General features: G+C 43.5%; 3 protein-coding genes across 9 annotated transcripts; 1 reads left to right on the forward strand and 2 right to left on the reverse strand.

Moving 5' to 3' along the window:
* Positions 1-301: 301 nt before the first annotated feature.
* On the forward strand, positions 302-13,629 carry LOC120450763 (28S ribosomal protein S9, mitochondrial). The gene is made up of 7 exons (XM_039633903.1): positions 302-460; positions 550-765; positions 825-998; positions 1,200-1,285; positions 1,359-1,719; positions 13,228-13,390; positions 13,461-13,629. The coding sequence occupies exons 1-7, from the start codon at positions 365-367 to the stop codon at positions 13,550-13,552; spliced, it is 1,188 nt and encodes a 395-aa protein (XP_039489837.1). The 5' UTR covers positions 302-364; the 3' UTR covers positions 13,553-13,629.
* Positions 2,086-11,629, reverse strand: LOC120450755 (transient receptor potential channel pyrexia). Of its 7 annotated transcripts, none has more exons than XM_039633880.2 (5): positions 11,433-11,629; positions 8,303-8,551; positions 7,997-8,191; positions 4,013-5,357; positions 2,086-3,949 (listed from the first exon to the last, which is right to left on the reverse strand). In XM_039633880.2, the coding sequence occupies exons 2-5, from the start codon at positions 8,419-8,421 to the stop codon at positions 2,453-2,455; spliced, it is 3,156 nt and encodes a 1,051-aa protein (XP_039489814.1). In that variant the 5' UTR covers positions 8,422-8,551; positions 11,433-11,629; the 3' UTR covers positions 2,086-2,452. The 7 variants fall into 7 exon arrangements, with proteins under 7 accessions (XP_039489814.1, XP_039489813.1, XP_039489812.1 ...); XM_039633879.2 differs by having other exon boundaries at positions 8,303-8,657; XM_039633878.2 differs by lacking the exon at positions 11,433-11,629 and having other exon boundaries at positions 8,303-9,205.
* Positions 13,583-15,760, reverse strand: LOC120450760 (probable arginine--tRNA ligase, mitochondrial). Its single transcript, XM_039633898.1, has 4 exons — positions 15,590-15,760; positions 14,367-15,528; positions 13,948-14,314; positions 13,583-13,806 (listed from the first exon to the last, which is right to left on the reverse strand). The coding sequence occupies exons 1-4, from the start codon at positions 15,620-15,622 to the stop codon at positions 13,653-13,655; spliced, it is 1,716 nt and encodes a 571-aa protein (XP_039489832.1). The 5' UTR covers positions 15,623-15,760; the 3' UTR covers positions 13,583-13,652.
* Positions 15,761-15,884: the final 124 nt, after the last annotated feature.

Raw genomic sequence — 15,884 nt, forward strand, 5'->3', positions numbered from 1 at the left:
ACTATTACGTTTGAAATCCATTACTGATTTCTTTTTGCCAGTGCGTCAGCTGCGCGAGCGGTCTGAAGTTGGTTACACTTCGAGTGCCGGACGCTGTAGATCGAGACGATCAAACCGACGGACATGGCCAGATCGACTCTGCTATTGATCCTGATCATGAATATAAAGCTTCCGACCAACCACAGGCGTATAACATTGTAAGAAAAATATATGCTTGTCTTTTTATTTATTTAAGTATCGATGAAAAGATATTTAGTACGCGCCAAAAATCAGCTGAAATTCTGCGTTTTCCAACACAGTCTAGTCTTACTTCAACCGATTGAAACAGCTGTTTATTCTCTTCTTCTTCCGCAAAATTGAAAGGATGGCACTGCGTGTTTTTGGCCTAAATATAGTGAAAACTAACAGGAATCTGCTGCAAAATGCATGCCAATTCAGTGCGCCGGTCGCAGGCTACATGGTTGGTACAATAGCCAGGTCTACAAAGCGTAAACTTGACCATTTCCATTGTACCCAAGTGTAAGACAAAACGTTTGCATAACCTTTCAGGCAGCGGCATTATTTGCCACCGAAGTGACTGTCCAGGCTGCTCCGGCGGCTGTCCAGAAGCAAAGGGTGAGCAAGGCCATGCGGGCTTACCTGAAAAGAGCCAACGAACACGACGAGTTCATGAAGACCCAGCACCTGGAGTTCCAGATCGGAAAGCGGCACCTGGCCAACATGATGGGCGCCGATGCTGAGACGTTTACCCAGGAGGACATAGACGTAAAACACTTGACTATGGAAATCTTAAAGCCACGGTCGTGAATTTTTATGAATTACAGGAGGCGATATCCTATCTGTTTCCCTCCGGCTTGTACGACCAAAAAGCCCGCCCGGCAATGAAGTCACCCGAGGTTGTCTTTCCCGCCCGCAAGGCCGCGGAATTCGATGAGACGGGCAGACCATTCCACAGTATGTTCTACACCGGCAAGCCCAACTTTTTCCAATTGCTTCATGTGAGTAAATGCAGAAATATAATATTTTATTGCTTGAGGATGGAAAATGACAATAAGCCAACTTTAATTGGTAAAAAAAGATTTGCCAAAATAAAAGTACTCTAATATTTATTCGTTGGTAGATAGATATTATTTTGAATCTTTAGCTCATAGCTTTTATTTTCAAGCCATTTAAATTTTACCTCTCTTGTTAATTACCAGGACATTGTGGAAGAAACTAACAAGCTGGCGGATCTGGAGGAGCGCATGCTTCGGCGCGGCAATAAGCCCGATGAGAACCAGAAGCTGTATGAAGCATTTCATTTTTTGCAAAGGATATATTTGGAAATAGATTTTGTTTTTTTTGTTCTTTTGTTTTAGTGCCATTGCCGGCTTTCAGTTGCTGCCCAAGGACCAGTTGGAACTTTTGCTAGTTGAGAGCATTGCCGATATCGAGTACTCCAACTTTACCAAGTCCATGGATCGGCTAATCGCATCGCCATTCGCTTATAAAAGCAAAGCATTCATCGAGCGATATTTGAAACCGCTGATGGACCAGTCCAAGCAGCTTGAGGTGCCCAAACCAAGGATAGATGAAGAGGGTCGCCAGTACATCACCACCTACGAGTGCCTGCGTAAAACTGCTAGAGCCGATGTCACAGTACGGCTACCCGGAACAGGAAAAATCAGCATTAACGGAAAAGATATTTCATACTTTGAGGACGAAAACTGCAAGGAACAGGTGAGTGAAGTTGTATACTTTAAGGCTACCATTGCTTTTAGTAAAAACTGGCTCGTTTGCTTAATGCTATTTTTTCCAAATTTATTTTGGAAATTATAGTATTTGTCGAGTTATTAGAACTTAATATAATATAACTTTCGGATCTTGCTTGAACTGCTGCGGAGAAAAGGCAATCATGAATCCTTGTTTAAATACAAATTTAGATTACAAATTTTAAATTCTCCTGAATGAATATTTAGAAAAATTTAAATATTCTTGGAAAATTATTGACATGAAATTAAATATTTTTCCCTTGACATTATGTTGACACTAGACCCAATACAAATAATAACGCTTTTTTCATAACAATATACATATATAGCATATACTTTATTAAGAATAATAATTTGCATTGAATTATTATCTAAACGATTCTCTGACGACAACGCCAAAACAACAAAGACACAGCCTGGAACCAGCCACAAATCAATCCTGCCAACTGCTCGCCTCTAGTTTAACTAAACGCTAGTTATAGTATTTGTATCAATAGTAGTGTATGTAGGGTATATGGCTATATAGCGTATCTATAGGGCGCCTGGCGCATCGATATCTAAATTGGTTTAACTACAACTCGCTGCTACGATAATATCAACAATGTTCTGGATTTTTTGGGATCTGCACGACCCCCTTACGTCGTGGAAAAGTCAAACTTTGATCTATAAATATTACGAATGGGGTGCAGTAAATGCTCCTGCTATTTGCGCAGATTCTGCTTTTGCTGATTGGAGATCACAATCAGCAGCTTGTCGATCACTTTGCTGGCTTGCTGCTGCTGCGAGATGAGTGCCTGCTTTAGCTCTTGGATCTCCTGGGTGAGGAACTCGATCCGATCAGCATTGTCATCGATCTTTGTGGTTAGTGTGGTGAATTGCCCGGCATCCGGGTCCGCATCGGGTAGTACATATCCGGTCGTGGCGCCATTATTGTTGTTATACTTGTTCTTGTACGACAAATAGTTTTCGGCCGAGTTTTTTGAGGAGACAGTATGACCGAAATGCTTGCGCATCTTTCCCACTTCATAAGCCTTCATCAGGATTTCTCTGGGCAAGCGTTTCTCGCTGGGATTCAGTGGCTTGACACATAGAACCACTCTATAGGCTTGGGGAGAGACCAGAGCTGTGTAATGAAGTAAGTTCCGCAGCCATGTCGGAAGGTAGCCGTTGAATAGCGCCGACTCTATGTAGCTGATTAGCTTTGTTTGTCGCACTAGCTTTGATAGTCCCGCCGTCTTCTTCAATCCCTGGATATCGTGTACTGCAATGCCTACGAGCAGGTTCATCAGAATGATGGTCACAAATAGCAGGAACAGAACGAAGGTGATTTGTGCGCTGACTTCTAGCAGAAAAGGTGGATCTTTGCCTTCCGGATCGTTGATCAGCAGCGATAAATCCTGTTCACCAATCATCATTACCAGCACTGTTATGAAACCCATAAACGGATTGGCAAATGACGACGACGATGGGAAGATAACACAGAAACTGATGGTGAAACCAATCAGCATGCAGGAGTAGGCCATAAACAGCTTTGCGAATTCCCCTTGGACTCTCGTGTACATGGCCACATAGACATCGAACACTGGAAGCTGGCCTATCATCAACATAAGATTGGTCCAACCAAGCAGCACGGCGAAGGCGCCTATATGGTTTTGAAACGTGTACGTCTTGTTCGTGTAGATATATGATATAACAAACACGCTGGTTATCACGAACCACTCCATAATGTTCTCCACCTGCGTTACGTAGTGCCGAAATGACGAGTAGCCCGTAATGCCATATAGCTTTCGAAATATCTCCACTATGGTGATTGCAACCAGAACCCACCATTGCATCTCCATCACAAAGGGGTTGTTCCTGAGCATGTCTCCCAAGATGGATTGCTTCTGGCATAACTCCTGCGCTGGAATAGTCGTGTTGTCGTTCTTGCTACCATTGTAGCAGTTGTGGGCCAAAGCAGTCAGCACGTAGAGAGTGAGAAAGAGCACAAAGCTGAAGCAGAAGATCAGCCTGCCAATGTAGTACTTGCGGATTTTGCCCCACTTGATGTACAGGAACGAGGAGCAAAGCGGGTGTTCTAGGATCTCCTTCTGGCCCTCGTCGACGAACGTGTTTAGGTAGCTGATCTCGCGCGGATGACAGTGCTGCAGCAGCTGACGGAAGTCCAGCTCCAATTCCACCTCACGGTTCACGGGGTCCTGTTAAGGGGTAAAAGGAATGGATAACGCAATTCCAATGGGAATCAAAATAGGACTATTTACTTGCGAGTGGTGCAGCGTTATGGCTGCGTCCAGTTTTTGTCTGATCATAGCCACCGAAGCCGGGGTCTTCCGGGTAATAACGTTCAACGCGGAGGTACCTTTCTTTGATTTGGTGGTTACATCCGCTCCGTGAAATATTAGCATTTCGACGCACTGTACCAACCCATCCAACGCAGCCAGGTGAAGAGCTGTAAACCCATAAATGTCCTTATGGTTGACATTGGCACCCCACTGGATGAGAGTCTCCATGATGTCGTAGGCGTTCTCGGATTTTCCCACCGCCGCGTGAAGTGGAGTACGGTGATCGAAGTCCTCGGCATTGGCGTCGGCATTACCATTCCTCAACAATGATTCAACGCAATCCAGACTGGAAGTTCTAGCTGCCAGGTGGAGCGGTGTGAAGCCTCGGTGGTTCTTCAGCTTGGCATCAGCACCTTTGGCCAGGAGTAAGTCCACACACTCCACGTTGCCCTCATCTGCTGCCAGATGCAAGGCGGTGGACTCCTTTTCACGGATGCAGATACGCACATTGGCGTCTGCATTGGGGGCATTCAGCAAGGCTTCCAGACACTGAAGATTGCCCAGATCAGCTGCCAGGTGAATGGCATTGGTGCCATTCGGTTTGAGCGAGTTGACATCGGCGCCTTCGGCAATAAAGATCTGCAGACACTCCAGGGCGTTGGATCGCACTGCGCAGTGCAGCAGGCTCTCCTCGCAGTTCGGCTTGCTGGTGTCCTTGGATATGTCCGCCCCATTGTTGATCAGTAACTTTGCCGCCTCCGCAGCATTTCCAAAGGCTGCGCAGTGCAGAGGCGTGTAGCACTTGGACTGCAGATTAACATTCAAGCCCTTGGCCACCAGAAGGCCCAAGGTGGCCAAACAGCCACTAAAGGCGCTCAGGTGCAAGGCTGATATTCCATTTTGATCGCAGAAGTGCAGGTCGGCTCCCGCCTCCAGCAGACTCTCGATCAGATCCCAGCGCTTCAGGTACGCGGCCCACAGGTAGCAGAGATTCTTCTCCAGCTTTGAGGCGGACTCAAAGTGCGTCCGTATGCCCTCGGCCACCACGTTGCTCTGCTCGATGTCCTCAAAGAGCTTGACGCGGCCCGCTGCGCTCTTCATCTGGTCGATTAGGCTGATCCGCAGCGTATCATTGCATATCTGGACGCTCAGCTCGCTGGTCGGTTCCTCGAAGCTGTCGTACATGCTCGGCGCACTCTCCGCCGGCGGCGACGGTCCACACTCCATGTATTCGAATTCTCCTGCGGTCGGGTACTGGGCTTCGATCATGGCGTCAGTGTTGTTCCGCCATCGCACCATCAAGTTGGGTGGAATCGATTTGAAACTGTGGAGACGCAAACCGATTAGTGGATGAGTATTATCGCATTGAAAGTGGTACGGATGTTCTACGGTTGGATAATTCCAAACAAAAACTTTGATATTTTTAAGATTCCCATGGCATGAACATGGATTTTTTTCTTACTTCAACCAGACGTCTATGTGCGTTTTTATGCGCTTAATATTAAATATTGACGTACTTCTGTTATTTCACAGGCTATCCTATGATAAACGTATTTGTATTTATTTTTATTTGTTATTTTTATCGATTTAAACATAAATTTTCAATTCTGCTTATCCACTTAATTCGATTTTTTTGATGATTATTGGAAAATCCACAATATCTCTCGCATCAAATTAAATGTATTTATAATATTTATTTAGTTTATTAGAATATTTCTGAAAGGAGAACAATCAAACTTTTCAATGATATTTCTTAAAGATTTAACAGGTTTTCATGGGTTTGAGGTGATTTTGATCTTGTGGATAACACATTTTACGTCAGTTGTTTTGGCTTATAAAGCGTTCAAATAATTTGTCAGTGATTAGAGAACATTTAATCTCAGTGGAAGTTTTTTCAATTTATTTAATGGTTTTACATTTCGTCTAGACGTGATGATATACAACTGCAAACTGCGTTGCCATTCAGTTTGTAGTTTGTTTATGAGAAACTTGTAATTACTATGAAGTTAGAACTCATAAATAGTTCGACGCTTTTTAGCGTCGTTAGTACAACCCATGCGGTCGAACTAAGTTTGCTTAATATTTACACAAAGCCATTAGAGAGACTCGAACTTCTCTTTGTCTACACTCTCATCTCGCACAGATCACCTTTTTATAGATCCGTACACACATAATCTCCATCGCTCAAATGGCACTGAGCAACGGAGTTCAAGATCTGTTGACTTTTCGAGCATGCATAATTTTAAATAATTATTGTGTGTTATTTTTGAGTAGGGAGTTATGCAAAGCAGGCGGTTTATTTGAAGCGGTTTTTTTATTTTACCGATCAGTATTCACTGTTTACTGTTCACTATTCTCGTACGATGATGGATTTACCGACTGTGCCGGTAGACTTTGTTTTGTTTTCTTGGTCGCCAACTCAGGTCTGTTCAGCAGACATAGTTGTCCGATGCATAATTTCAGACCTCGTCCATGGTCAGAAGCTGGTGCACTCGTTGTGCAACTAAAGCACTACGACTGCCCACTGTCCATTGCCACTGCTTTTGTTGGCCACTTAAGCCGGGAATCTCGGCATCCGACCGACTGGGACTGAATACGTACACCGTTTGCAGCCATATCCACGGATGATGCCAATTCGCCAGTGAGCTGTTTTCAATTTCTAATTTCATTTCCGAAATACATGGGAGAGCCCGGCGCGCCAGTCGTCCGATCCGCGAAATTCGAAATACGGACTACGGATCGGATTGGATCGGATCGGATGGGGTCAGATGGGATGGGATGAGGTCGGAACGGGACAAGTGCCTCACAATGGAGGGCTTTGTGGGACCGAGACAATTGCGTCTAACGGGCGGAAAATGCTAAATGTTGTGTGAAAAAACGCGAAATTTTCACTTCCGTTTTGTTGTTGCCGTCGATTTTTCGGACGTTGTTTTAGCGTTTATTCCTATTGTTTCTAAAGCGACGACGATCACTCCGAACGCGTACTAGCCGTGTTTTGTGGCTCTTTTTTCGTTTCGGCCAGCAACGAACGCGTCCGCCTGCCTTGTTGTTCCAAAAGCGACTGAGCTCGATGAAAATCGGTAAGCGTTGGCTAAGTCGTCGATCGAAATTGAAAGAGAGGTTATCTAGAGAGGGGGGAGATACGTGTACAGGTAGGGCCAAAATAATAGCTCTGGGAACTCGGGGATAAACATACTATTTATTATATTTGAGTAGCTGATTTGATTTTCAGTTTGCCTGTTTGGCAGGTTTAATACACCATGTAAGACTATTTATGGTCCTTGTCAGTCTTTGATATAAATGCCTTTTCAAAAATACCTTTCAAAAAATAAAGAAGTAATTTTAAGTGCCAATATTTTGACCGCAGGTGTAAATAAATGGTATTTGGAGAGGGAGATACTCTAGAGAGACAGTGAGAAATCTCCAAAAAGTCTGCAATTTGTCGGGAGTGGGAGTGATAATCGTTGGTACATTTCACTTTGAGGCATTTCTTTTTATGGGCTAAGTTCTTTCGATGTGATATTGTATGAAATGCCATGACCTTAAAACTTCCAATGTCCTAGCTCTTAAATTCAAAATACACGAATATATATTAAATAGTTTATGTAAAAGTATAGTCAATAAAGTAATTTCAAATTACACTTGGCAAAAAGAAAGCTGCTTTGCTTTGGTTTTTGTATTGTGCAGACAGCGTTACAATATAATATTTACATACATTCTAAGTTGTTTATATTCTTTAAGTTCAACTCATATTAATAGCAATCCCATGCCTAAAATCACTGTGGTTTTAACAATTAATATTCAGCTATTTAGTATTGGAAAGTAAAGTAGTAGGTTTATTGGAACCTTTCCAACTAACTGCCTCTTTTAACCACCAGCAAAAAACACACTTTTTGTGTATTTCTATAATTCTATGCAATTATCTTTTTTACTGCTAGAAACAAATATCACAAGTAATTTTACCATGTTTTAGGAGTATTACCCCATTCCCTCACAAAAGCTGGCTCACTGCTCCCGACATTTGATAAACAGACATTATATAAATATGGTATTGTTGATTTTGCGAATAGCATGCATGGTTTTCTCGGCGGCAATTCATTTGTCACATAAATCACGGAATGCTGCCGCGTCTTCGCCTTTTGGGCCCGGCCATCACGCCTATACGAGTATATGTACATATATTTTGAGTGTGTTTTATTGTAGCCAGAAATTTCTGCAACTGCAAGTGCAACAGGTAACTGAAAACTGGCCACTCCAACTGGCACTTACCGGTTATTTGCATTATTCTCCGTGAGCGGCTGTTCCACTTCGGTCTTGGTAACGACGCTGATCGAACGTGTCATGCGACGGGGCTTGGTGCTGCCCTCCTTATAGCCAAGATTCTCCATGGTGACGGCCAGAAGTTGCTGCTGCAGTCGTCGCCGGTGTCAATGCTGCCGCTTTCGTGGTTGTGGCAATTAAAACGCGCAAATATGCGCAAAAACCTCGGTGCAATGCAACTTCGCTTTTTGTCACCGCCTGCAATCGGCAATAAGTATGCGAAAAAGTTACTTTCCAATATCACACGGCAGCGGAGCGCCAATTTATAGCCCAATTTCAGCGACTGGTTGGCATTTTCAAAGGCCTGCAAAGATAGTTCGATGTGAGGTTTATGGACTACAGCTTTCTACGAGGCATCTATCCTAACGATCCCTCTGAGTTATCCCAAGCAGACTGGACCCAACTGACTGGCAGACTTTCCCAACTGCCTGGATGGATGAACTCCGCGAAAGATAGCCAGTCGTGCGTTGGATGCGACACTCGTGGCCGCAGTTATCTAAGCGTCTTCCTTTTGACGCAGCGATAAGCGCACATCATCACAATCACGACCATTATCGCCAGACTATCCGGGGATTTATCTCAGAGTGCTACTGGTTCTGAATGCTCATCACAAGGGGGGTTAAGAAACTGCCATCGTTGTGATATATCAGTTGAATTAGTCGCGAGGGTTGTGTAACTGCTAACCAAGTGATGTGAGTCTAAGCTCGATGAGCCTCTTCATGATTATTTCTTTTTTTGGGATAGACGTGTCTACTTTGCCATCCCTTTCCGACACTCCCATGCCTTGATAGTTTATTTTCATATTTTGATTTTGTTTGTGCATATTATTTACAATTTTTGTCAACGTCAGATGTGGAAGTACTCATTCCTTTAGTATGCACGCAGATTCCAACGTTTACTTTGGAATTATGTATATTTCTGATTTCTAATAGTGTCTCTTTTAGATATAGACTTTGCCCTGGTGTTTTGACTATTTCTATAATGATTTTAATGAACGTTTCTGCCAATGTGTTGTTCTTCTGACAGATTTAATGAACTCTCTACTAATTTATATTATCCTATCCTTTTATTTAGCATTCCCTATTAATCTTACTTTGTTTATTTTTCGGCTGGCAATAATTGATTTGGTCAAAGAAATATCACATCTGTAGCCATTTTAAGTTCAGTATATTTTCCGCTTTTCCGCGAGATTAGCCACTCGACTGCTAAGAATCTAGAGAGTTACAATGTCACATTAGACTAAATTAGCTAGTGAAGCGTTAAGCTTGTTAAGGTTTTATTTGTTGCTTTACTTTTGGCATCGCATTACTGTAAACAATTTTCGAGCGATTCTGGGAATCTTTCAAACTTGTTTGCAAAACATAAACAAAAGTTAATGGGAAACGCAAAAAAAGTCTCTGTTTGCCTGGCGACAACGCATGAGAAACTTTCTTTGATTAGGCAAACCAAAAATCCGCTGACTGATTAAACATATACGGCGATAAACAAGGGCCGGCAAAAAAAACTGCGGCCAAAATTGAGTTGGCTAAAATATGTGAGCAAATTAATCAAAATCTGTGAGTAGTTGGGAAACCAGTTTTTGATTCGTTAATGTCTGATGCACAGAAAGAATTTGGTTTTTGCAGAATGTCGAAATGATTTTTCATACAAAATGATTGTTTGTAAAAGTTCACAAGTTGAAAGGAACCTTCGTTAACACTATTTCTTGAGTAATACGAATACTTGTATTTTTGAATATATTCTTAGATTCTTTTATTTTTCGCCGTGTGCGGTTTCTGGGTTGTGTGTGGAGTCTGCGAGGCCCCAAAACTCGCTAACACACTAAACAAATATTTGTTTAAAAACGCCCCCGTGTGATTACAAATGTACTGCCACTTTTGGCGCACTGTGTGAATTGCTGGAATTCGCCCAATCAATTAATACGTTTTTATACCTTTCGCAGGTGCAAAAAGTGCTGGACCTTAAATAGCAAGAGGTCGGGCTGGCTTTTGTTGTTGATCGAAGGCCCGGAAGTGGCGTATAGCTGCTTACCCGTTACGACAGACCAGACCGCCGCCGGCCATTTTGGAAAACTGCGTCGCCATCGAGCCGTGGAAATGGCAGATGGCCGACGGATTGGCCGAGCGATCTTCGGGATCGTTCGCTGGCGGGTATTTCTCGGGTGTTTCTTCGCCGCCCGCTGATTCAATTATAATTGAAATCAATTTGGGGCTTTGTGGGGGACTTAAGGGGGTTATTATCCGAACGAACGCATTGGGCTGAGTTGGGTTTTATTTTTGCGTTGCCATAATGCCCTTGAACCTGAAGCGCATGCCCATTCCCCACACTGCGCCGTACAGCCGCTGATTACTAGATCCGATCTATTTACTATATACTATATAATATAAACTGTATAGTATTCGTGGGCCTATGCAGTTGCAATTGAATTCGAGCCAGAGTGCGCGAATTAAAGGATAATGCAGACGACAAAAGCCGTGCACCGTGTGTAAACAAACCTCAATTGCTTCATAAGTTGCACTCGGTTATAGAGATCGTTTATTGTTCATTTGGCTGATTTTGTAATAGAAAACTTCTAGATATCTCTTATGTTAGGGAACCTGTACTAAGGTACTTTGGTCCATGATTAATGCTAATTTGTGTACTATTTGTGCATTTAATTTTGATTATGCTTGGGTAATATAATTATAATAGGTATCTATCGTTTTTCCGAAATTTAAGTCAAGGGAAAAGTTGATTATGATTAGTACTATGATCATGTACTAATAGTTCTCAATTGATATATAGATATAATACTGCGATACTCTTTCAAACGGATGAGAAACTTCACTTCTAAGATTGCACGAAGATTTGTAAATGATTATACACTGCTAGAACTTCCTTTTTTTTTATTAAAGTGGGATTTAAATTAAGTAAAAGTTGTACTTATTCTATTTGAAAATATATTGAAGCAGACGTTATTATTCCGAGTGTGGTTGTGGTCTCATAATATTCCCTTTTCCAATACGCTGATAAGATCGATTTTCAAGTATTTTAAAACGCTTAACTAAATTTCATGACCACTGTGGAAAGTTCACTTTACATTATGCCATGCCAATGCGTGTATTGTTTTAACTGCAGACCCGGTGGCGGAGCATCGATGATTTCGACATTTTGCTACTAAAATTATCCTTTTTGTGAGATGTTATCTGGCATAGAAATTTCTGGGGGCGATGTAATATTTTCCGACACTGGGCGCGCTCTCGACGACGCGGGATCGACTGATATAAAGAACTACGCCTAAATGATGTTCTACGCGATATGAGTGACCAAAAGAAAGCCGCTCGACGAGCGCCAATGAAGAAGGTGTACATATAGTATAAATAATATATCCCCGCAGATCCGACACCAGTACACTTGTACAGTTGGAGCGCCGAGCAATATCTTGATGTCTTCGTGCATCTCAGTCGTGTCGACATCGCTCATGTGTCAGACTATAAAACTCATTTAAATCATAATAAAATGTAACCGCGAATTTTCTTGAAACTCTGAGATGCCGGTAGGATGCCTCCCCTCTAACGCACCACACCCTCGACTGCAGATCGCACGAAGAGGGGTTTGGAATTTGGGGAACCCTGAAGTTGGGGCAACCAGTTTTATTATTTGCCTCGTCACTTTTCTGCAAATCTGGTGCTATTTTTATCGCCGTCAATTAAGACTTTCTGTCGCTCGTCTTTGGCATTCGGTGTTTTGTGTAGTGTGTACCTATGTACATTAATTTAAAAATCTTGTTTGTAAGCCTTTTATTATGCTTGTTATTGTTGTTACTGTTGCGTGAAGTCATCTAGAAATTTGTTTAAACAAATCAAAGTCTGTCTCTTTCCCCTTTGGCTGTTCATCTGCTGATATTTCGCTGATCGATGGCAGTTGTCGATTTGGTTTGCCAAAAAAAGAGAATCGGAAGAACAATAGTTTAAAAATTGGTCTTTCCCTTTTGTTGCCGCATGTTTTGTTTATTGCTTATTGTTTTTTAATCATAACGTTCATTGTACGTCTGCCAACCGACCATTGTTGGGCGGAACGTTTGTCAAGCCCCTTGACTTTGATTCCCACGCAGTCGAATTCGAAAAATGGCCAAAACGAAAAATTGAATTACGATTTGTTTTGATCTTTGGATTCTGTGAACTTTGTGACTGGTGTTAGAGCGTTTGCTAAGTATGCGAATATAATTAATTAATGGGTTCCTTGCCAGCAGATTTCGTTTCTTGACTCGGTCCATACAAATTTAACTAGAGAATGTTACTTCCTTTCTTTAGTATATGTGGGTTACCTAATATTATTTATAGAGACGAAAAGCTAGATACGTATTTTGAATTCCAATGTTATTAAAGCCCAATGAAGAGATATGAAGAACATGGTTTAGCGATATAAACATAGCTCTTTGCTTTACTCAACCGTCTTTAATTACCTCTTAAAGGAACTCGACTAATTACGTATAGCGAACTATTACCCAACCTATTAAAACGGGACAGCGCGTGCTGATCTTGCCCGCAATTATCCGGGCTTGATGCATTGCTATAATGCACTTATAATTTGCATCACACCTAGCCTGGCAGACGAACTATTCAGCTCCCACCCACTCGGTTGACGAGTCCACTAATTGCCAGGCGGACATTCAACAATCTGCTGCAGTTTAGTGGCCGCGGCCGAGAGTCATTTAATTTGGCTAACCATTCCGCCATTATCTATCGGCATTGTTGTACAGGAAGCGCTATCGCAGCATCATTTGAATACAGAGAGATCCGTACAATGGCTGCCTCGGGCGGTCGAACTTGACATCTAACGGCCACAAAAGTATACCATTCTCATTCGCCGATTCGTTATCTCGATCTTTCCAGTTGCTCTTCCCGCTGCAATTTAGCGAGCTGCTTGGCAAAGTCGATGTGGAGGCTAACGTCGAGGGAGGCGGACCTTCCGGTCAGGCTGGAGCCATCCGCTGGGGCATCGCCATGAGTTTGCGCAGCTTTGTCGATCAAGAGATGATTGAGTCAATGCGTCTGGGTAAGTTCATGAGTCTCCAATGTAGCCGCCTCCGTTGGCTTATTACCGCTAATTGCAATTTATGCTGCAGCCGGCCTGCTAACACGTGACTATCGCCGTCGGGAGCGTAAGAAGTTCGGACAGGAAGGAGCACGCCGCAAGTACACGTGGAAGAAGCGCTAGACGGTCACGTGCATCTACAACTAGGCTGCATTTTATATCGAAGTGTTTTATTAATAAATATAAACTATGTTAACAGAGGTGTCGTCTTAGGTCCATTGGTCTACATTTGGTCCAGTGGACGCAGACCCAGAAGCTCCATTCCCTGTCGCAGTGTTCTTTTGGCAGCGTAAAAGAGAAGTAGGCGTTGGAGCTGCTTTTGTAGGGAGGGCTCTTGTTTCACTGGCAATCTCTTCAGCGCTCGACTGGTGGCGTTGCTGCATGGGAAAACAAGCACATTTAGTTCATGACGAAGATAAAAAAAAGCTCTTATAACTTAGCGTTGACTAGCAATTCGTTTGTTACTCTTGACTCTGACAGTGCATAACGAATGTGTATTATTATTCTATTGTACTCACCACAATCCAAAGAGATAGTTGACAAGGACACATGCCTCCAATTGTTCCTTCGATTGCCAAATGCTTTGATCGAAGCGTGCCAGTGCGTAGAGCAGATCCAAAGCATCCGCTGGCTCCGTGGCAAAGTGCTTCCAGTCAGGCTTAATATCGTCCAGATCTACTTCACTGAAATTATGCAGCAAACTGTGCAGGCGACAGTGTGTGTACTGCAGCTTGATTCCAGTGTCCCCATTTACTTGGAGCGCCTGCTGCCAGCTAAACTCGTGATCTCGTTGCCTTCGCTGTTTGAGAACATTGACCAGGACGGCTGACACGCCCAGAATATCACAAACATGTTCATCATCCAGATTATAGTTTTCTCTGGTAGCTAGAAAAGAATGTTGGGACTCACACGTTCATTGGATTTGGTAAGTACCTACTTGGACTAAAGTTTCGTTTTTCTCGCATTATATCTCGTGCTTCATCCAGGACATCTTTGAGAAAGATTGCCTTTCCCTGACGAGTGCTCATCCCATGAATGCGTCCAAATTTTACATGTTGCAGCTGTTCCAGACTTAGGCGGTCATCCAGGGCTGCCGATGTTTTAAAGAGGGCATTAAAATGATCCGCTTGACCATTGTCCACGACGTAGAGCAAGCGGGAGAACTGAAACCTGGAGAGTCTCTCCAGCAGCGCAGCAATGTCCCTGGCTAGGTACAAAGTGGATCCATCACTCTTTATCACAGGAATGCGTCGACCATCCACCACAACAATCTCACGACCATCGTGCTCTGGCTGCAGGAGTCCACTAATGCGCAGTTTTTCCAGAACTTCCTGAATGTGCTGTTGGGAATACTGGGATTCCCATTCGTAGATATCGAAGTGAACGCCCAGTCGGCTATAGACTTTGGATAGATCATCTACAGTGTACTTTCTGTACTGCTGCCATTGATTGGCCATTGTTTTATCCGTTCCTTCTTCCAAAGCGCTGAAGAGGTCCCTTGCTTGCTGCGCGATTTCAGGGCTTTGTTCAGCCGCCTTGTTGGCGGCCACGTAGGATTTGTAGAGCGTTTCTATTGGGGATTGTTGCATTTCCTTGTCGCTTACATTTAGCAGTTGAACTCCTAGTGCCAGTAGTCCAAATTGCGTGCCCCAATCCCCCAGGTAGTTCAAGCGGGTGGTGCGATAGCCTAAGTGCTGGTGCAGATTGGCCAGAACATTGCCGATGATTGTGGAGCGCAGGTGGCCCACGTGAAAGGGTTTTGCTATGTTGGGCGAGCTGTACTCTACTACTATGTGTTCCGCAGCAAAAGGCGAAGGATGTGAAGCATTCCCTTTAGTTTGGAGGAGCTGCTCTACAAAGACCTGTGGCTGCAGCTGAAACACGATCTTGGCTGCACTGCGGCCAGCACTGGGTACCAGTTGAACGTTTTCCACATAGGCTTCCTCGAATCTGTTCTTCAATGAATTCAGTAGTTTCCCCTCCTGTTGCGCAACCGCAGAGGGCAGAACCCACTCCACAGTCGGTCGGCCGCCATTCTGGAGCTGCTGTCTTCGCACAGGCACCTCAAGGGCATGGCAGGCGTTCTTGAGCTGCGGCAGCTGGAGTATGGGAGCAAGTTTGGTCTGACATAATGGGTAGTTCCATCAATATTAAGCTTACCTGATCACAAATCGCTTGCCGTATGCGAATCATCGTTTCCGTGAGTTCCTACAAACTATTCTACCGCATTACAACGTTTATGTACATTTATTTTAAGCGTTTTAATTTCAATAAGTAAGCATCGAAATCAGCTTTAAATATTTTACTCACTAGATGCAAAGGTAAACAAACCACTGTGTGGCCGTCCATAAGCCGCCGAAAAATCCCATGTATTGCTGCAAAGCAGCAGGTTGGTCTACTGTGACGTCACAGACGAACCGATGCCAGTGCGCATGCTAGCGTTGCCAGGCTTTTG

The sequence above is a fragment of the Drosophila santomea genome, chromosome 3R, assembly GCF_016746245.2.
Source record: "Drosophila santomea strain STO CAGO 1482 chromosome 3R, Prin_Dsan_1.1, whole genome shotgun sequence".
In the NCBI taxonomy this organism is placed as follows: domain Eukaryota; kingdom Metazoa; phylum Arthropoda; class Insecta; order Diptera; family Drosophilidae; genus Drosophila; species Drosophila santomea.